At 34.4% G+C, this 23,376-nt stretch overlaps 1 protein-coding gene and 1 long non-coding RNA gene across 2 annotated transcripts; one reads left to right on the top strand and one right to left on the bottom strand.

The window, feature by feature from the left end:
* Positions 1-346: 346 nt before the first annotated feature.
* LOC113106745 (E3 ubiquitin-protein ligase MARCH1-like) lies at positions 347-17,077 on the bottom strand. Its single transcript, XM_026268776.1, has 8 exons — positions 17,012-17,077; positions 16,601-16,819; positions 7,565-7,615; positions 7,392-7,471; positions 5,803-6,459; positions 5,542-5,722; positions 4,137-4,284; positions 347-2,789 (listed from the first exon to the last, which is right to left on the bottom strand). The coding sequence occupies exons 2-8, from the start codon at positions 16,688-16,690 to the stop codon at positions 2,473-2,475; spliced, it is 1,524 nt and encodes a 507-aa protein (XP_026124561.1). The 5' UTR covers positions 16,691-16,819; positions 17,012-17,077; the 3' UTR covers positions 347-2,472.
* A 3,476-nt stretch (positions 17,078-20,553) lies between these two features.
* Positions 20,554-22,586, top strand: LOC113074295 (uncharacterized). Its single transcript, XR_003280662.1, has 3 exons — positions 20,554-20,642; positions 21,958-22,089; positions 22,181-22,586. It is a non-coding gene; the product is annotated as an uncharacterized LOC113074295 (long non-coding RNA).
* Positions 22,587-23,376: the final 790 nt, after the last annotated feature.

The following is a 23,376-nucleotide window of genomic DNA, read 5'->3' as shown; positions in this document are numbered from 1 at the left end:
ACACATACGTACTATATTAATAACAGTAATCTTTTTATAATTAAATAATTGAATTAAATTATTAATAGTTATATTAAAATATAAGAACACCTTAAAATGGAATTGCTTGTATCTACTGAATTCTTATTACAGCTTTTTTATTCAGTTGACTTTTTTTGAAGACTAATGACAATAATGTGTATTTTTTCTTGTATGTGTGTGTGTGTGTGTGTGTGTGTGTGTGTCTATATGTATATATATATATATATATATATATATATATATATATATATATATATATATATATATAGACACACACTTCCTGTAATATCTGCCATATCTATCTGAAATTGAATCTCCCATATAAATAAAAATGTGTAATTATGATAACCAGGATATGGATATATGGCGTCTTCTTTGTCAACTGTAAACAAACTATAAACAAAGTAAATATATCAAGAACTAACATTTCTGTCAAAAAAAAAAAAAACATTTATAACCGTTCTTCATACAGATCACTGAAAACTAAGAAACTGTTAAAAAGCTATTTATCAATGTAAATTTAACTTGTATCTTTGGTTTGTTGAGGACTTTAAATAAACGTAATTCTATTTCATTGTAAGGTGACTCTTCTGATCTGGTCCTGATCCAAGAGTTTAACAGACTGATGAAAGGACAGTTGAGGAGAGAGCTGAAGCTCTAGAGCAGGTCAAACTCAATTCGTGGAGGGCCGGAGCCCGGCAGAGTTTAGTTCCAACACACTACCATGTAGTTTTCAAACCTAAATGACTTGACTAGTTGGATCAGTCGTTTTTAATTAGGGTTGTATCTAAACTATGCACGCAGAGCTCCAGCCCTCCCAGAATTGATTTTGACCCCCCTGTACTAGAGGATTGGCTTCCGTGACTTAAAGGGATAGTTCACCCAAAAATAAAAATTTTATGTTATCTGCTTACTCCCAGGGGATCCAATATGTAGGTGATTTTGTTTCTTCTTGAGATTTTTAGCTCAAACTGTTTCAGTCTATCAGTCTTATAATGTAAGTGGATGGGAATCACGGCTAAAACATACAATAATAAAAAAAGAACATACACAAACAAAACCAATGTAAACCCTGCAGCTCGTGACGATACATTGATGTGTAAAGACACAAAACGATGTGCAAGAAACTAAAAAGTATTTCCAAATTTTTTTTTTTTACCTCTGATTCATGCAATGTCCTGGGTGAACTATCCCTTTAAATAATGACTGCTGTAACAGCCGTGTTCACCTCTGGAGTTTTCTCTAATCTAAGAAAACAACAGAGAACAGCTTAAATCACTACAGAACATGTTATGAATGTAAGAATTTTTACATCTGACCACTGAGAAATATATGTAAGCTATATAATAGGGCTGCCAATCAATTAAGGCAAGACACCACAGATGAATAAGATAAAACATTTACAGAAACAGTTCACACAAAAAATGAAAATGCACTCGCTCTCAGACTATCCAAGATGTAGACAAGTTTGTTTCTTCATTAGAACAATTAATTCATTCAACAACTTAATTAGATTTGAAAAAATAAATAAATAAATTAACTTTGTTGTTTGAACCCATTCACTGGTGAGCAAGTGATGAAAAAACAAACTCATCTTGGTCTGTGAGTCAATTGTCATTTCGGGAGGAACAGTTCCTTTAACTAATAGATACCACAAAATGTCCCCTGTTGACTGATTAAATACAAATTTGCAACCATTTATTTCCTGAAATGTTATGTTTGAATATGCAAATTAAATGTAATTAAACAGGCTTGAATTTGCACAAGTAAAAAATTTGCTGACATATTACAGCCAAAAGTTTTACTCACTTAAAATCAGAAAATACTGTCAACAGTAAGAACAATTTTTTCACCATGTTTTTAGGACTAAAATGTTGTGTAAAATCAGGAAAATTATATATGAACAAACCCTTCAGTAAAACCCTTTAGAATATACTGTAGATAGAAATAAAACTGTAAACTTGGTGCATGAAAAAAAAATCCTTTACGAGAAAGATGTTTGAAATCTAAAGATGCAAACAGATAAAGTGCAATAATAATAATAATAAAAACATCTTTTGGATGTTTTCTTTACACTACACTGAAACACACAAATAGCACAAAATCTACAAAAACGGACCAGTGCATGAAAAAAAATTGTGTCTTGCCTTTTTAATAAGTCTTAGTGATATGACTGCAGAATCACAAAACACATGAAGGTTGTTTAAGCGTAGATGGCTCAGACAATAGGAAATGCCTCATCACACTATTTACTTTTGGACTGGGGGTGTGACTAAATGCGGTAATGTTTTTACAACATGTTTTCGTTATAATCTGACAGCCCTATATAAACTTCTTATATAAGCTTACTGACCCTCTAATAAAAATAAAAAGTGCTTTTGTTTATGTAAATCACATGACTTTGGTCAAATCCACCAGGAGCCCTTTCCTGAGAGCACCAAGCATCCGTCGTCAAACAGGGGTCATTTCAACTGCTCCTGTGTTAGTTTGTGTCTGAGGTGCAGGAACCTCCTCTGTCCCATGCGTGCCGTTGCGCTGGATGACAGGGGGCGGCCTGTTCTCTCCTTTGCGGACGGTGTCGGGGCAGTCCTGTACAAAGATGATCCTGTTGAAAGCCTTCAGCCTCCTCCAGAGCTGCAGGTAGACTTTGCACTGAATGTACATGAAGATGAGTCCTCCAGCAAAGCCGACCGCCACCACGATGAGCTTGGTCCAGAACGGCCACTCCAGCACCCCTACGGCAGTGAGAGGGGACAAACGCACCAACGCTGTGTGTGCAATGACAGCATGGCATGGAATTACAGCACTATATTATACGTGACCCTGGAGCACAAAACCAGTCTTAAGTCTCTGGAGTATATTTGTAGCAAAAGCCAAAAAGACAGTATATTTCTTTCATGCAAAATATCATTAGTATATTAAGCAAAGATCATGTTCCATGAAGATATTTTGTAAATTTCCTACTGTATATAGGTCAAAACTTCATTTTTGATTAGTAATATGCATTGCTAAGGACTTCATTTGGACAACTTTAAGGAGTTATTTTCAGTATTTTGATTTTTTTTGCACCCTCAGATTCCAGATTTTCTAATAGTTGTATCTCTACCAATTGTAATCTCTACCAATTGTAATCTCTACCAATTGACCTATCCTAACAAACCATACACCAATGGAAAGCTTATTTATTCAGCCTTCAGATGATGTATAAATCTCTGTTTTGAAAAAATTGACACTTAAGACTGGTTTTGTCGCACAGGGTCACATATTATCTTCCAGCTACTCTGAACCAGGATTGCTTCTGACGTGGCCATACAATGGCTTCCACTGAAACACTGATGCATTAAACAACTATACTATTGAATTTAATGGTGCAGCAAGACTCTTTTTTTTTCCTGCTATACTTGGACTTCACACTGACACTGGCCCCGATGAATACATTTTTTATACATCACTGCTGCTTCATATTCAATAGCTGTTCAAGTTGAGTTCTATAAGACTTTTAGAACATAAATTACATGCAGTGAAATTATACCTCAAATGTAAATTGTGCTACAAATTTTCTATAGTGTGAATGAAACTGTTTAAAAGGAGGGTACCCATGATCAAACAGTCAAAAAGTCAGCCTGACTGAACAGCTCTTTTTCCAGAAATAGGACATTCTTCGATTCTATATAAATAACATTTTAGTCATTTTACACTTAAAGCAGTTGAATTTGAACTTTAGCAGATGTTTTATTATATTATTATTTATTGCAAGTATTTATTAATATTTTAAATAATTTTTTACTTTTAGATTTTAAAAGTTTATTTTAATTGTAGTTCATTTTTAATTTTAGTTAACAATAACAAAACTCCCCCCACCCCTTCATTTCATGTGTGTACATGATTTAATAAACATATTTTGTGATGATTCTTTAGAAATTAAATAAAACTTACTTGATACGCTACTTTACAACACCACAATATAATCCTCTTATTCAGATTGTCCATTACAACATTCCAGCTGTTCTATACTGAATGATAAAATAAGTGGATCACACAGTAATACTCAATAACAATGCACTGCATCTCATGTTCTCTTGCAAACACTAACCCATGCATGTCAGTGTGTTTACCATTGTTCTTGCCTTGGCGAATCTCTTCAGTCGTGCGGTCAATCAGAACATAGAGTGACCAGATGACACACACCACAGCAGCCAGGTGAAACATCACAGAGCAGAAGATCTTCCGCCGCTCGCTTGTAGACATCTGGAGCTTTTCCCACTAAAGAAGATACAGGACTTTTTGAATGCGCTGCCTTCCTCTAATTATTATTTTAGCCACAATGTGGCAGCACTGGGCTATGTACATGCTGACCTTCACAATATTTCCACATTCAGAGTAATCTGCACAATAAACCCTGAGTTTGTTTTATTAGCAGTGTTTACTAAGGCAAGCATAACTACTATTATTGTTCATTATGAAATACTCCTTGAATGACCCCCTAATCATTATACGTTGGTGTGTAACTCAATCGTCTTTTCTGCAATGGGCAATTGGGCATAAATGAACTAGTTTGCTTTTTTAATTTATTGCTTTGTGCTCTGTAAATATGATTAAAAATGATGAAAGTCACTGAAAGAGATTGTACAGCTCAACACGGTGTAATGAGAAGCAGGGATGAAGGCGTAGACTATATGTGCTTTTCAATTATATTTGTTCAGAACACAATTATATTTCATTTATACTTCGAATTGGGAAATATCTCATGGAAGGTGTCTTCAACTGTTTTTCAGGCCCAAACCATTTGGTAAGAGATGGTAAACTATTACATATTGTGTTCAACTGAGTTTTGCATAAGCCTGACCTATAATAACATAATAACTTATAATAGCCTATTAATGTATTTACATCATTATGATGCTTATATCACACACCTTTACAATAATCATAAAGAGTCAAATTCTTGTCAAATAAAAATTTTATGCATTCACTACCATTCAAAGGTTTAGGGTTGGAATTTTTTTTTTTTTTTCAATGTTTTTGAAACTAGTTAAACATTAGTTTTACTGTTTGAATATACACAGCTGTTTGTGTTTGGTAAGATTTGTTTATGTTTTTGAAAAAAGTATTTTGTGCTCAACAAGGCTGCATTTATATGATCAAAGATACAATACAATATTATGAAATAAATATAACTTTTCTATTTTATTTCTAATTTATTATTTATTTATTCACTCCAAGCTTCAGTGTCACATGATCCTTCAGAAATCATTTTAATATGATGATTTGTTGCTCAAGAAGCATTTCTTGTTATTAAAAACAGATCTTTTTTTAATCTTTTTTTTAATAGAAAGTTCCAACAAACAGCATTAATTTGAAGTGTAATGTCTTTACTGTTTTATTAAAAGTATTAATTTCTTATCAGAAAAAAAAAATATTGACAGTACTGTATGTTGAGATGAGAGGTATAAAAAGGAAAATTTTGTTGAAATTTGATCGCATAATAGATAGATCTAGACGTGTGTATGTGTGTGTTACCTTGCGCAAAGGTTTGAGGTGCGTCTCCATGATGAAGTCATATTTGCAGAGCTCACAGCAGCGTGTATCCGAGCTCTTGATCCACTGGTGCAGGCAGCCCTGGTGCACAAAACGCAGACTTCCCGTACAGTGGCAAGGTGTGATGAGCGGACACTCCTCGTCACCTTCACAGTGACAGATCCTGCACAAACAAAAACACCTCAGCATCTCGCTCGTTCACCCTCTGACTCTCATCCATCTCTACCTCCCTCTCTCTCTCACCTGCACACCTCTAGTTCATCATCAGTGCATGCTTGTTGCGTGGCACCATTATGATCGGTGGGAACACTGCATTTAAAAGGGGATTGGACAGACATGTCTGGGTCTCCTGAACCTCTTTCCTCATATGTTTTTGTAATAGGCTCTTCCTCGTCACTACTACTATGCTCATTGCCTTTTCTGTGAATGGCTGCCTGGCTTTGGCCACCACGCTTCTCCATTTTTGATAACTTTTTGTGGGCCCTGGTGTTGAGACCCTTGCATAATGGTGCCTGGTTCTCCTTCTGTCCCCCATCTGAGTTGACAGACATGAGCTTAGTGGTTTCCCGTTCCTCACGGGGATGCGCTTTCGTGTGTTGGCTGCTGCTGCGTCTCCGTCTCGCTTTCTGGCGACTCCAGGAGCGAGCTTCTCTCCAGCGCTGCTCGTCCTCTGAGGACGAGTCAGAGTGTGTGTGTGTTTGTCTGTGCAACCGTGAATGTCTCGGTTGGTCCACGCACTCTGTGGCACACCCAACAGTCCCGGTGCTCTCCCTTCGCCGCCGGATACGCCGTTTGACTTGCCGCTTAGCGGTGGGGGCGGGGTCGGAGGCGGGGTTTATGGGCATGATGGGTGTAGTCTGATCTGAGCCATCTACTTCAAGTTTAGTGTGACCACTAGAGCTGCACAACACATACACACATACACATAAAAACAAAAAGATGAAGAAGACACAACAGAGCATGAAATGACTGATGAGTGGAAAACATAATGGACAAATAAGTTATTATTGGCCTATCACTGTTCTTCAATAATTATTTTAATACAGAAAATCAAAAAGAAAATGTGGCATTCGAAGCATGTAAAATCAAATCTTTTTACATAACTACAAGAGCTATTGATTTATACATACAGAAAAGGCTAATAACGATATTACTTTTATTTAAACAAATTTAATTTAAATTATTCCATTCCACTACAAAATGGTGTATAACAAATTCATTTATTTTGCATTCTAAAATTAAATAGACAATAATTTATAAATTATTTTATTTTAAATTTTGCATTCTTAATGTAATTTAAAACAAAAATGTTTTATAAATTATATTATTCTATTTTGAATTCACAATTTAATTTAATTTCATTTAAATGTAATAACTTAATAAAAACATTTAATTAATTAATTCTAGATTTAATTCTAGATAAATTCTAATCAATTCTAGTTTGCATTTTTAATTTAATACAAATCGTTTTATAGATTACATTATTTTACTTTGTATTTGTTATTTAATTTAATTTTTCAGAACTGAATACAAATTGTTTTATAAACCGTACTATTTGCAGTTTTTAATTTCATTCATTTATAATTGAATACATTTATTGTATTATAATCTTCATCGATCAAAATTTCTGTCTGCTCATTTTCTGGTTTTAAGCAGAAAAAAGAACGAGTGCAAACTTGTGATCTCAGACTTTTGGTCTCCACCGCATATACCTTCAAAGACACTGACCTTCCAGAGCTCATAAAATCACATGATGTGTGAACATGTAGATGAGCAAAGCACCGATCACAAGCATGATATCCTGCAGCACCGGCCCATGACCACTCACTCACCTGCATATGTCCTGGGAGGAGAGTGTAACCGACGTTTGAGAGATGCTGTTCAGCACGGCTCCCGGGGTGGAAGTGCTCACCTGAAACAACAGGTCACAATAACATGCATGTGCAAAACACTCGCTTGTCGTTAGGGCTGCTTTGAATAATGATGGCATGGGTGTGTATGTTACCTTAGATATATTGCTGGATCGACTTCCTGATCGCCCAGGTGCTTTCTCACCCTAAAGGAAACAAAGATGATTAGTCATATGCTTTCTCTAATCCACACTGAAGTCATACTTTCAAAGTTGTAGTATAAAATGATTCTCCTATCCCAGCTTAAAGTATACAATCAATTAATCTGTTTCAGGCTCAATCAGTGGCTTGTTCATTGGTTCAATATGGGAAACTGTTTGGCACTTTCATTTTGGTGATGCTAGTAGAGCAGAAATTAAAAGCGCTGTCAAGCATAACATACAAAGCAAAGAAAGAAGAAACAAAGAAAAGTTGGCTTTAAAGCAGTATTTCTGTCACATGTTAGAACAGATCTTTAATGTGACTGCAGCTTTAAGACAAACCAATCCTATTACTAAAAATAAGAGCAGCGTCCTAAAACCCATTTGCCTGCGATACATACACAATGTGTAACTAATGAAAAACAACTAATCATTCAAGTCCTCACTCAAGTGTATAGAGCTCAACATGAAATTAAATTTGACCCTATTTATTTTCTTCATGCATGTTCCTTCCTGGTCTGACTGTGAATGTTATTCACAATAAACACATTTGTCTTTGTAATCTTTAATCATAATGTAATCACTTTCTCTTTCGCTAAACTGGCCAAACAAGTTATTAGATAATGTTAACCAATAGCTCAATCTATTTGAGCAAACTCTCATCTGACTTGGATCCATATCCTTCTTCAATATCCTTTCACTCAGAAATACACCATATTATAAAAATGAAATTCATGTTTTCTTAACAGTTGTGTGAACAATGCATAGCATGTCCATCACTATTTTTATTTTATTTTTTGCATAATACAATAACAAAACAAACTCAGACTAAGTAAATATTGGTTTTACACTCTGAATATAGGCAACCAGTTTATATATTTATATATATATATATATATATATATATATATATATATATATATATATATATATATATATATATATATATATATATATATACATACATTTTTGTTCAAATAAGTATCATATATATATATATATATATATATATATATATATATATATATATATATATATATATATATATATATATATATATATATATATATATATATATATATATAATGTTTTTAAATAAAGTCTCTTATATGTTCACCAAAGCTGCATTTATTTAATCACAACTACAGTAAAACAGTAATATAGAAACTTTTTTTTCACAATAGAACACAATTGTTTTTTCTGATGTAGTAACAAATGCAATGTGTGAAATTGTGGGAAAATAAATAAATAAATAAATTATTACATTGCAATTTTATTGTGATATAGTTTAAAATGAAATGTATTTTCAGCATCATTCCTCCAGTCTTCAGTTTCACATGATCTTCAGAAATCATTCTAATATACTGATTTGCTGCTCGAGAAAACATTTCCGGTTATTATTATGAATGTGGAAAACAGTTGTGCTGCATAATATATTTGTGGAAACCATGATAACTTTATTGTCACTTTTAAAAAGTTACTTGCAGAATAAAACTATGAATTCTTTCATTCATTCATTATTCATCATTTTCTACACAGTTCTGGTTTAGCCACAATAAGTCCAAAATCAATATTAAATACAAATGGCACAAAACAGAATTGTTGACCTTTGATAGTTGTTTTAAAAAATGCTGAATGCTTTGTTTTGCCAGGCTTTGGTGAAAACCGATCTGTATTAAGATGTATTGTCTTCATGTGCCTCAGGCAGAGCTGACTCCTCCTGGGCTTTTGGTGGGTCCACCTTTCTCTCTGGTCCACACCTGGCCCATTATTAACTTAACTATCTTTCCTTCAAGCTAACATGCTAAAGCACACACACATGATTATTTAGCAAATCAGGCTTATACAGAAAAACAAGTCAGACTATCATGATGGAAACTACAACATCAACTTCAAAAGCTTATTTATTTTTTACCAGTAGACCTAACTGATTTGTTATTAATTAAGTAAAAAGTTACTATAATTTGTTTTATTTGTTTATTTATTCATTTAAAATAAAATTTATATTGAACTCTGTTGTCTCTCTCCTGAAGCGACACTATACCACGGTGAATTATTAATGCGAAAGCCAACAGACACCAACATTTGATCAGCTAATAAATATTTTATACACCCGCAGTGTATCTTTTAGCCAGCATGCAGGTGCAACTGCATCCTCTGAGAGAAAATGATATTATTCTAAACATGTTTTATGATTGTTTGACATCATTACCATGATAATCATGTTTGCGCTCACATGAAATACAGTCACCGCCTGTGGAGTTCACCCACTCAACCAAATGTGGTTTTCAACTCACACCTTCACTTACAGAACATAGGGAAGAAAATCAGACATGAGTTATCTTTAATATCTTGATTGTTTCTGCTAAATGAGATTGAGAGCAAATAGAGAATTCTGAGTCCTGAGATAAAGAACCTCTGTCTCCCCAGAAATCTCAACCTTGCTCAGTTTGCCAAGAAACCGAAGTTTGTGTTTCAAAGTCAGAGATTTTCAAAAAGCTACTAGCCTTCACATTTCAAATTCACATTCATTTTACAGTTGTATATTGCCACTCCATCAACAGTTGTCTCTTATATGTATATATATATTTTTTTTCTAAGGCATTTTTGGAAAACCATCTGAAATAACACTGATACTTGAATTAAACAATTAAAAACTCCTTGAAGCCCATGGGTTATAAAGGAGCAACATCTGAGCAAAAAAATGTACTCCCCTGGATGCTTTCCACAGGCTTTAGAATTATATTCAAGACACTTACTATGGTGTGTAATGCACTTAATGGATTCTCTTTCTGCATAAAAGCTTTCCAGTCTTCAGCTTTTGTACTGAATGATAACATGACTTCCACGCTGGAAAAATAGCGCTCATTCCTCTAGTCTAGAGTATCTATACTCCGACAGCACATGTAAAATGACCTTCTTATTGATATTTTCTCATTTTGGATGCAGTCAGCTCATTTATAAACAGCATTACAATTCTCTTGACTGTTTGACTTCACAAATTACAGATTTTCTGTTGCATTCAAAATAGTGTATGTATGGTTGCTTATTACAGAGCCCTATTAAACAAATGCAGCTTAATATAAATCTCAATGAAGGCTTTTTAAAATGGGAGCATTAACTAAGGTCATATCAGGTTTCTGGTGGTTCATATCTCATATAATACTGTACTGCTTCACCATCTGAGAACAAACATATAACCACATCTATCACCGAAGGACTCATCTGTGACCCTAGACCACAAACCCAGTCGAAATTGAGATTTATACATCATCTGAAAACTGAATAAATAAGCTTTCCATTGGTGTATGGTTTGTTAGGATAGGATATTATTTGGCTGAGATACAGCTATTTGAAAATCTGGAATCTGAGGGTGCAGAAAATCACCTTTAATGTTGTCCAAATGAAGTTCTTAACAATGCATATTACTAATCAAAAATTAAGTTTTTATATATTTACAGTAGGAAATTTGCCAGATAACTTCATGAAACATTATCTTTACTCAATATCCCAATAATTTTTGGCATAAAATAAAAATCTATAATTTTGATCCATACAATGGCTTTTTTGGCTAATGCTCAAAATATACCCCAGCGACTCAAGACTGCTTTTGTGCTCCAGGATCACATTTCTCCTAAAACTTTCCTGTCTGGAAAATGAATAATTTACAAAATCTAGGTCACAGTAAAAGCTGACCAGAATGGATCTACATTCTAAAATCTAGTTTCTAGCACATAGTAAGTCCTAGACAAATATATTTTAGCCTTGACCCTTAATGCTAGTTAGGATCAAATATCAATCAATGTTCTAAGATCAAGGTTCATAGGTCATTAGTTTTGTTTGTCTCTCAGAATTGTCAAATTAAAATGGAAAGGCATGTGTTATATCAATAAAAACAAAACGACAGCTTAAAATAAACAAAAAGTCATTTTGATTAACATGTCAGCAAATACTTGCTGGTACATTCCATGAATTGTAATAAGTTTGTTTATTTATTTATTTATTTTTATGGGGTCAGTTTGAGGTCAGCAAGACTTTTTTTATTTTTTAAAGAAATTAATTATTTTATTTATTGAGCATTATTTTTATTGAGCAAGGATGCATTAATATTAAGAAGCAATATTTCTTGAGCAGCAAATCAACATGTTAGGAAAACTGGAGTAACAATGCTGAAAATGCTGAATAAACTACATTTTAGTTTAGTTATATGTGGTCATATGATAATAGAAAACATTTATTTTAAGTAGTAACACTTAATGTAAAATGTATGTCCATTTATGATTTACTTTTACTAGTCAGCGTAATACCTCTAATACAGAAAATATACTTTATACAGACTCAGTGCATTGTATAGAAGGAAGTTCGGTTTCAGTTTTATTTTATTTTATTTGTATAGCTCTTTAAACAATGCACATTTTTTCAGGGCAGCTTTGCAGAAATGTATCAGTGAATATTTTTATAATACCTTAATGCCTTATTGTTCCAATTGAATAGGAAATGTTCAAAAGATTCGATGTAGTAATATACAATATAGTATAGAGTAGTTATAGTTGTCAAAAATATAAATGGTCAACAAGTAGACATTTCATATACTACCAGGTGTGGGGTCAGACTCTCTTATGCTCAATGCTTATTTTAAAAAAAAAAAATTTGTTACAATATATATATACTTATATATATATATATATATACAGTACAGACCAAAAGTTTGGACACACCTTCTCATTCAAAGAGTTTTCTTTATTTTCATAACTATGAAAATTGTAGAGTCACACTGAAGGCATCAAGGGCTATTTGAGCAAGAGGAGAGTGATGGGGTGCTGTGCCAGATGACCTGACCTCCACAGTCACCGGACCTGAACCCAATCCAGATGGTTTAGGGGTGAGCTGGACCGCAGACAGAAGGCAAAAGGGCCAACAAGTGCTAAGCATCTCTCGGGGAACTACTTCAAGACTGTTGGAAGACCATTTCAGGTGACTACCTCTTGAAGCTCATCAAGAGAATGCCAAGAGTGTGCAAAGCAGTAATCAAAGCAAAAGGTGGCTACTTTGAACAACCTAGAATATGACATATTTTCAGTTGTTTCACAATTTTTTGTTATGTATATAATTCCATATATAATTCAACATGTGTTAATTCATAGTTTTGATGCCTTCAGTGTGTCTCTACAATTTTCATAGTCATGAAAATAAAGAAAACTCTTTCAATGAGAAGGTGTGTCCAAACTTTTGGTCTGTACTATCTATCTATCTATCTATCTATCTATCTATCTATATATATATATATATATATATATATATATATATGTTGTTGTTTTTTTGACTTCCGACAGATGGTTTTAAAATTTTAACTGCCAAGATAATTGAAAGTTATGCTATGATACTTTTATCATTATTTTCCTGTGTGTATTAGTAGTTATTATTAAGTATTATAACGTCTTTCATCTCTAAAATCTTATCTGCATTAAATGCACAAATCACAAAACAACTATGTAAAATAATACAACCAGAAACATCCAAACTGACATTCACTTAATGAATTTAACCATAAATTCACTCCGGTATGAGCTACCAATCTGCCGAGCACTTCTGCTTGCTCCAAAGGCGGATGTAAGAGCACACAAGCAGGTTTATTTGCAAGGCAGGGTTGGATTAGCTCTAGCTGCTTCTCTGAGGTATAATCTGTGAGCGCTTGGTCTATCTCTGGTCGTGCATGCATTTAGATACACAGGGTATTGGATTCACACAGTTTTCCCATTAGATCCTTCTCATATCTTTGTCTGAGCTGAGGTAGTGTTTTCTAGCTCTGCCATCTGGACTTCAGCCTTGTACAATAACAAGAGTCTGGACTCATGATTCTGCGTCAGAACAGCTGTTATTTTATAGATAAGCCTGTCAGTGTTGGATCCAAACACACTTACGTATGCAGGTGCACATACAATGGTGACCATCTCTTGTGGTTTGTGTTTGTGTTGTGACAGTGTGCCTGCAGCCAATCACTGACCAAGATTAAAGCCCTGGCTGCCATTCAAAAGCTAACTATAGTCACAGGTGCATCATGGGATAATGTGCTGATGAGATACACCTGGTCACAAACTACAACTCACACGGAATCACAAACATCTACCCAGATAGTAGCACGTACTATATTTTGCCGGTTCAGTATTTTGAAACGGTTAACAAGAAGACTGTAAAGACTTATTCAAGACACTCCATCAGACAACTGTTATGCACATGCACTCATCATTCTACAAGAGCTTCAGATACACACCTGTTCGAAGTTATACAATACACTTCTAACACAAAAAACTGTGTTCTGGCCATGAAAATGATAAACAGAAGGATTCAGTTATAAAGAGATAGCAATTTCACTAGAATTTTCTCCCTTACACTAACAGGTACTTCAAAAGAATGTTTCTACAGAATAGCAGCTACTGAGTAATTTCCATTTTCATAAGCTCTAAAATGTGTGTAAGAACACTAACCAGATCAGTAATATTAATATATATATAAATATCACTGTTTTACTGTATTTTTATTAAATAAATAAGCATAAAAGACTTCTTTCAAAAGCAGAACCATATCTTACATCCCCTACATTTTGACAAATAATGTACTTTATAATAAATAGTAGACACTTCAAATTTTGTTGCTCTCTTTAACAACGCAGCATCCATTTTTAAAGATCAAAGGTCATGGCAATCCTCCAGGGGAGCCCATTTAGTACCCATCATGTTGCCAAGTGAATGTGCATATGGGTTTGAGAGTGATGGAAAGTGACGGCTCCAGCAGAGAGTGCAGTGGATCAGAACATGTGAAATGTGCATCACACTCTTGACTTCCACACATCATGCACAAACAAATACTCCTACAGTAAATGCAAGAGAGTATCAGAGTCTCCATACTGTAAAATAAGACCATATCATAAAGACAATAAGAAAGGAAGTGCTTGCTCAGCGCTCAGTTGTTAAAGTTCCTGCAAGGCATCATTGTCACAGACTGCCTTCACTGTTAATTTCACTTATGTTTATGGTTAAGGATTTGAAAAAAAAAACTAAAATTAAGCATTCAATTCATCACATAACTGTTTGTGCTACTGATGTGAATGATAGATGAAATCTGTGTAATGATGAAGAGAGGTGTGCTGTTACTTTTATATGATTTCTGCCTGCCGTTTGTTAAATGAGTTCGAAATAATTTCATAGACTTAAAGTAGGAAACTGAGTCATATTTAGTGGTCAGAACATCTCAGATACTTGCTCTTTTGCCTTAGGGACGGCAAACACCATATCGACTTTATTGCAATGACATAAAAACCACAATACCTGTCAAGCAACACACCAGCATGGTGGTAACTTTCACAAAAAACACCACACATATTTTCTTTCTTAAACTTCTAGCTTTTCTTTTTTCCTGCAATTATCTGAGTTTGAACAGCTGAAATACACTTGCAAATCCCATCCATGCATATTTTGTTTTTTATATAATTTCAGTCATTCTTTAGTGAATTGAATTTAGTGATTTGTCTTTTTTTTATTGCATCCATAATTTAACTGAGAATGGTTTTAATATTGCAGTTCAATTCCTAAATTTGAACAACTGCAATGAGTTTAATTTTGGCCTAAAAAGGGAGGTTAGCCAAGACTCTGAAATGAACTTTGAATGATGGCTTTGCAATGCCTTCACTTAAAGTTTAAAATATTTTAAAAGTCTTAATTTTTATTAAGTGTCCATGTACCTCCAAAATTTATTGAATGTTGAATTTCTAAATTATAATTAAATGAATTCTAGTCCTTTAATTCCAATTTAACTTCCTGTGGGGTGTGGTCAAGTCAATATAAATGCATACTTATGAATTGTAAGGGAGCCAGTTATTAAATTTGACCCAAATTCAGGCATGATATTTCATTCAGGACATGCAAATCTAAATGATTCACAGACAAATGATTTTGGGCATGGTCAGCCAAAGCATACTGAAGATAGCTTTGCATAGCCAGACATCTACACATAACATGACAACATGGAACATGTTTTTTATACCATTTAAGGGGCAAGTAAATCTAAAATCACAATTAAGATCACTGTGGAAAAGGCATTAAATAATTGCCATCAGCACCAGTGGCCAGACAAATGCAGAAAACACCTCAAAGACATTTTTTGACAATTCTAGGTAATATTCATAATTTCTGTCGATCCACAAAAAAGTGATAAATGGTGATTATTTCACAGACCAAATACTATTCAGATATGCTCATGGTACTACTAAGCCTCTAAAAAAAACTCTAAATATATTTCATATTTGGTGCAACAAACATGAAAATATTTGGCAAATGCAGAGATCAGTTCCTCAAAATGATTGGACCTGTGATTTTAGCCAGCACCTGCCATGTTTGTGTATGATATGCATCATATTGTTTGCCTAACAATAATGCTCACACATTAAAAAAATAAAAAAAGGTCCTGGATATTACAAACTTACACACCGCTGAAACTAACTGAACTGCAAACATGCTACAGTGATTCGTTGGAAAAGCATGTTTGATTTACAATATACTTGAAAGAAATGCCAATGACCCTGAAGAGGCTGAAATATATGTAACACTGCCTTGCTGTTCTATTTATAGCAGCAATTTCATTTCCAATACAACACCGTCCAGCTCCTGCTCTAGGCTATATTTCTGTTTACATGAGATTGAGTCATTTTTCTATCCACGCAATTTTCTTGCTTTGGCACTTACAGTAAATCTTACTGATTCATGCAAACTAAATATCAGAAATGTCATTATAGGATAATACTCACAACTTAATACTTGTGCAACAGTAACCATAATGAAAATTTAACATTGTGCAGTACAAGTGTACTAACAGACTATAATAACCATATGGAAAATTATGGATGGCTACATCTTCATCATCAACAACAAACTATGGTATTTGTTATGAAAACTCCACATGCATCACGGATTCTCTGATTTAAATGTGTGTACTTGCCTCATTCTCTTTACTCTTGTCTCTGTTCCGGCTAGAGCTTTTGCCGGTCTCTTTGGCGATGGGCACGACTGATATCTGATGCACAGGCATGCTAGCAGTGTTCAGGACTGCGGGATAACTCGCTGCCTTCAGCCCACCGAAAACAACAGACTCACTCCATCCTGAGGGTCGGCATGGAAACAAAGAATATGACCCGCTCCAGAGTTCGTACACGCGCTCCTACAGACACATGCATGAAATCAGGTTAAGTATCCTGGGTGAAATCTTCGACTTAAGCTGCTACTGAGAAACATCCAGAGAGCTGGTCGTCACATCCCAAAAAAAGCTGAAGCCAACCTCTCTCGTTCTACCTGTGTGATCTGTGACAGAGAGAGAGAGAGACAGAAAGAGCTCATTTAAATTCTACTCTACCTGAGAGCTGCAGTGATGCCTCAGTTTGTAGATATGTGTGTGCACGTCTGTTAACCTGACCTGTAAACATGTAGCAGAGAGGACTTAGTGGTTATAATAGCTCTAAATCTCCTCCCTCCAGAAGCAGCGTGGGATGGAGCAGCCAGCTAATCAGCTTACAACCCCAGGAGCTGCACACAACCTCGGCTACTGGAACACACACACACACACACACACAAATGAACACTGGACAGAACAAACTAGCTGGTAACAGTTGATGTTAACTGTTCAATTTATACAAACAGTTAAGGAGAGCTACTCTTTCTCAGCATGTATGCACATACTGTGTGTATACTGTGTATTCAACATCATTCTGGACACACTTACTCTTTCTTTATTTTTTTGTTAAAACTTTCCACATTTATAATAATAGCGATTCCCAAGTATGGCAATTATGTAGAGGACAAACAATTTTTTAACAGACCAAAACTACCTTGTGTATTTGCTTTTTCATGAGGCGCATGCTGGGATGCTCTCTGATGCTTGATTGTTGTTTTTTCTTAAATATCCGGTCCAACACACACAGATAAAAAAGGTGTGTATAAATATATATATATATATATATAAACATTTGTATAAAAGCATTTCTTTAAGTATAAAAGGGTGTGTACGTCATGATAAACATAAATGCACATAAAGTGTGTAACTTCTAGTGTCTACAAAAACAGGTCACATTCTTTTCACACACTATTACTGTCCAATCATTTTGACTCATACATATGCAAATAAGAATATTAACCCAGGCTTTACAAATATACGGTGTGAAATCTCTTAACCTGACTACTCACATCTGATTACCAACCCATAAAACAAATAAAGGAGCCTGTAAGATACAAAACTATAGCACAAAAGCCTGTTAGTAGTGCTTAATTGAACCTGGATTTAAAACTACTATCATACTTACAAGAAGATATACTGAGAGATTCAAGAGATAATTTCACTCAATTACATAAACCTAAAGTAAAAACAATCCTGGAACTCATTTTCATAAATTGCACATAGGAGGGAGCCATTTCTCTTTCACATAGTCTCTCTGCTTCCCACATTATTACAGACAAACATACCTTTTCTCTCCCATCTTTTTTATCATACCTCAAGGCTGTCCACTTCTGTCTGATTGTGATGGGTTTGTTACGTTAAATCCCCTCAAGAGGCTCTTAAAAACAAAACATGTCTCTTTATTTTCAAGAACGTGAACATGCACAGATAAAACACATTAATCCAGGGTTAGATTTGGTTGTGCTTGGAATAGTTACGAAAAACTAACTATAAAAATAACTGAAATATGATTTTTTTGTTAAAATATGCTCCATTAAATAAATTACCTGCTGAATTACTAGTCTAAAATATGGCAAGGGGACTTTGTTTTATACAGTTTTACAAATTGTAAAGCATTACAGTAGATGAGTTATGGGGTAAAAAAAATTAAAGAAATTTCACCTGTCTCTCCTATATGCTGCACTGAATTAATATATACTATGTTTATTTATACCATTTTATTTATTTATTTACTTGTTCAGGGAAAATTCACAGTATATATATATTTGATAAGTGCATTTTTTTTATTCATTTCTGACCTCAATGGTGTACTGAAGGACATAGACAAACATTTCAACAGTCTCATTAAAGTATTTATAGACCAAATTGATTTTCATGTCCAGTCTGGGTGGGAATAATTGCATGCTGAGACAATCTCCATGGACATACAACATACAGCAGGACAATCCTAAAATGTCTTACTATTTCAATAATGGACAGTCAGGCAGAGATTTGCATGATCATGACTGAGTTTTACTTCTACTTGTATTTTGTGTCTTGTATCCAGGGTAGAAGCACCATGCAATATGATCTCCCCCCCTCATCATATTACAGTATCACCCGTACACAAACAGGTGCACACGCACAGTCTAAAAAGAAAATGTATGTACAGCGCCAAAGACTTCAAAGTAGATGCCCGTTTAAGCGATAGTGCATGTGAGTAATTGGTTTTCTAAATAAATATGTGTGTTTAAGGCCCTGGTCATGTGTTATCCTGATCCAAACATTTGTACAGGTGCTGGAGTGCTTTGTTCTGGTAGTGTTGCAAATTTCGATCTGTGCAGTTTGATGAACTCAGATGATGAAGACGTGTCAGTTGTATTATTTTGATAGTGTTGCTACAGTATTTCTGCAGCAGTGGTGCTGAAGGATCAGTGATGTCCTGATTTTGCCGCGAGTTTTGTGTTTGTTCATTCAGCTGAAGCAGATGGCTTCGCCCTTTACTGAGATGGAGTGGTACACTATTCTCTTCTGTCTAGTAATATTCAGTATTTTCACCCTGTATGGCCTAATACAAGAGAGATGTGAGCACACTACAGGTATGAACAATACAAATAAACATTATTACATTAAAGGAATAGTTCACACGAAATTGAAAATTAAGGACTTAATGCATTAAGGACATGGGCTGGAGATCAAACATGGTCCTTAAGACTTATACTCCAAGTATAAGTTCATTTCTGTCATGCAAAAGTTTTTGTGAGAAACAGAGTGAATGGCAATAAACAGAAAATCTTAACATCCAACCTAGTGAGAAGTAACCATCATCAGTTTATAAATGAATCATTATTTGTATAAGTGATATATTATAAGTGACTCATGAATTAAGCTGATTTGGTTTTCATGACCCAATTGTTCTGTGTCTCAAACTGAAATGGCAGTAAATAATTGTAAATGATGTGCCTCTGTTGGTCACAAAAAGATAGATGACTATGAAAGACTTGTAATGTGATGCATGAGTCACAAACACCATTTTATTATGTGCTTTCACTTACTTTTGAAGCTTAAAATCTTTAACATTTCACAGGGTCAGTAAAAGAGAATAGAGAATACAGATCAGAATGATTGAGATAAGTTTTTAAATGACATTGATATTAGTGCATTTTGAAGAGTATTATTTTTACAAGTTACCTGCAACAAGATATCCCCAACTTTTGACAGCTCCAAATATTTTGTGAATACTACATATCATTATTCTGCATTTTTGTATCCCAAGTTTTACTAACTCCATTTTTCGCCACATTTATTAAGCAGTGAATTACCCCTTTAAGCATATATATGCTTAAAGGGGTATATGTGTGTGTGTATATTATTTTTATCTCTTGCTGACCGTATAAAAATATAGAAATAACCAAATCCCAATTTCAGAAGTAATAAACCACACTGACATGATATTATAGCAGTTTTTCAAATCTACCCACAAGTATTTGCAAATATTTACATTCAGCCTGAACGCAATTACAATAGTGTAACAAAGATAAATAATAAAAAAATCGTCTATAACAAAACAGGTTTAACTAGTTTCAAAAGTAACATAGCATTCTTGGTTTGTTTGCTTCTTATTTTACTAAAAAAAAGCCAAAGACTCGAGGAGCCACTCATCGTCTGAGTCCGCCTGCAAGCCTCTCAATATTTAAAGACAGATTTCTTGCAACGTGGCCCAGGATCCAGGATCAGTCATGATGAGTGCTGTGAACATGACCTGACCTGTACGCTGCTGCCTTTATTGGAGTTGAAACCTCATCACCTGGACTGGATCCAGCTGCAAACTCAGGTAAACAATAAAAGACAGCAAGTGTATGTGTGTAGGTACTTTATGTAAGAAAAGTGGGTTTAAACGTTGACGTGGTTTATAGCTAGCAGTAAGGAAGTAGGAAGAAGGGGACTTTAATTGCTCTGTTTGAGAAGCTAGTAAAAGTTAAGTCTCTAACACACAAGCACGTCTCATACACTGAGTGTGTGTGTGTGTGTGTGTGTGTGTGTGTGTGTGTGTGTGTGTGGTAAAAACTGAATGAGCTGCTACTGATGCGTTGAATCCTATTGAAAGAAAGCAGAACAAGGTATTTATATCCATTTCTCTTTCTCTCTTGCTCACTTCAAAAGAATGCATTTGCATTATACTATACAGTAACCATGTACAAGTTTATGAAACAGATGTTTTTGATGATGATACCAGTGATTTTATTCATTATTTTATTTATTTTTTTAATTAAATGTACTATTTTTTGTCATTTTTATATGTTTATATAGCTTGTGTTATTTATTTATTTATTTGCAGCTTTAAAGTAAAACAAAAATATTTCGGTTAATGTTTATTTTAAGGTTTATTTCTTGGATTGCACTGTATTTTACATTTCTCATCCAAAAGTTGTGATCATCATGCAGTATTATATTTCAGTTCACCAGTATAGGGCCAAACAAGGAAACATATTGCTAGCCATGGTTCTGCAACATTAACAATAATAACTTATTGGTTGAGAAAACGTAAATGCTTTTCGATGTGTCAGTATCATATGAATGATTACATTTCTGAAATACTTGATTCTAAATGCTCATTTACAAACTGAAAGGAAAATATTTTTGATTTAGTGGCCATATTTTAGTGTTGTCTATGGTAACATGCCAATATCTGCAACCAATATTTAGATGAATCCAGATCAGCTTGATAAGATTTAATATACCAGCCGGTGGTCCATCATCCATGATAATGTTGCTGAAATTGGTCGATTTTTTTGCTCTATCTTTAAGGTTCTTCTACAGTCTTTTTCTTTATTCATCAACACAACTGCACAGCTGTCTCTCCAGCTGAACTAGATTCAGCTGGAGAGACAGCTGTGCAGTTGTGTTGATTTATCGATCCCGAATACATGCAGCGTGTTAATGGATTTTCTCTGTTCAGTCAGTCCTGCATTCAGAGCTGCTTCAGCCTTTCACACTTATTATTGTACATTTACTTTTTAATATTTGTATTACCCATAAAATCTATAAAGATAAACTGTTTAAAGCTATGTAATCATGTTTTATATCATGCTTTCCACTCTCTCTCTCTCTCTCTCTCTCTCTCTTTCTCTCTGTGTGTGTGTGTGTAGAGGTGGAAGTGTATGTGTTTGTTATGGATCTGCTGTTTTCAGGTTTTGAGTTGGTCTTCATCATCATTGCATTTACTATCATGTGCTTATTTGGCCTGGCTGCTATCTGCACACACAATACAGATCATCAAGGTAAACACACGTTTTATAAACCACTCAAACACTGAACTAATGACTAAATCAAGATAAAGTGCAGCTTAAAGTGCATATTTGTGTCCCCTAGATGACTACATTCAAACAGAACAGAAGATGATGCGACAAAAGAACACCTCAAAGAAAAAACAGAGAGTCATCACCAAAACCAATCAAGAGCTTCCATGAACACAAACAAACACATTCCACACAAATACAGTTTCCTTCCACTGGTGCTCAACGGATAGATAGGACTGGCTCACCAAATGCAGATAACCAGCGGACAAACTGAAGATTTCTGACACTGCTGTCGACTTCATATATCCTTTGAGCCTCAAGCCAGCTGATTGGCTTGAATGTATGACCCCAATAAGTAATTAAACAGTAAAGAAAGATAAAGACGATTTATTGAAATCAAATCCCCTCCACTTTCTTTACCTAAATCTGCTTATCACATGTAATACAATGATTTAAACCCTGTCTGGAGGAGCCGTCTTTTTTTTCACGCAGCTTATGCTTTGCTGGGCAAAATGCGGTAACACTTAATTTCCGTTATCCACTTTAAACATTCTACTAATAGTAAGTAACTTTGCAACTACATGTCAACTAGCAGTTAGTAGAGTACTTATACTAAACCCTAAACCTACTCTAACAGTCTACTCATGTAGTTGCAAATTAATGAGAATTAGTCGACATGTAGTTACAAAGTTACTAACTGTTAGTAGAATGTTTAAAGTGGACTATCGAAATAAAGTGTAACCCAAACGGCTTCAAAAAGTCTCATGGTGGTGGTAGCCTTTGGCAAGAAAAACTGCAAAATATGTTAATGAATGTATATTGTGAAGACATTTTTAGATTTATACAAAATATATTTATGTGATATAATGTCCTAAAGTTTATATAATGCATTGTTGTTGTATTTTATTTATTTATCCATATACATGTGGCATTTTTGTATTTAAAAATTAAAATATATGAATATTGTCTAACTTTGGATTATGTCCATTGAAGGATCGTGAAAATGCATGCATCAGTCTAGACATCTCTTTAGACTGTGTGCACTTAATCTTTAAATGTTTTAAATGACATTAAGATTCAGTCATCTGGATCTGGAGAAGATATTACGTTGTTTCTAATCATGTATAAAAACTAAAAGTGAGGTTATAGTGTTTAGAGTCATGACCATGTGTGCTGAATGTTACTTTAGCTACTCAGACACAGCAGGTCAATTTCAAGTGCAACAATTAGAAAGTCCACAATATATAATTGATCACTTATAATTCACAT

Source organism: Carassius auratus, chromosome 1, assembly GCF_003368295.1.
Source record: "Carassius auratus strain Wakin chromosome 1, ASM336829v1, whole genome shotgun sequence".
NCBI classification, from domain to species: Eukaryota; Metazoa; Chordata; class Actinopteri; order Cypriniformes; family Cyprinidae; genus Carassius; species Carassius auratus.
The sequence above is the reverse complement of the archived record's forward strand: the minus strand, read 5'-3'. Positions and strand labels throughout refer to the sequence as shown.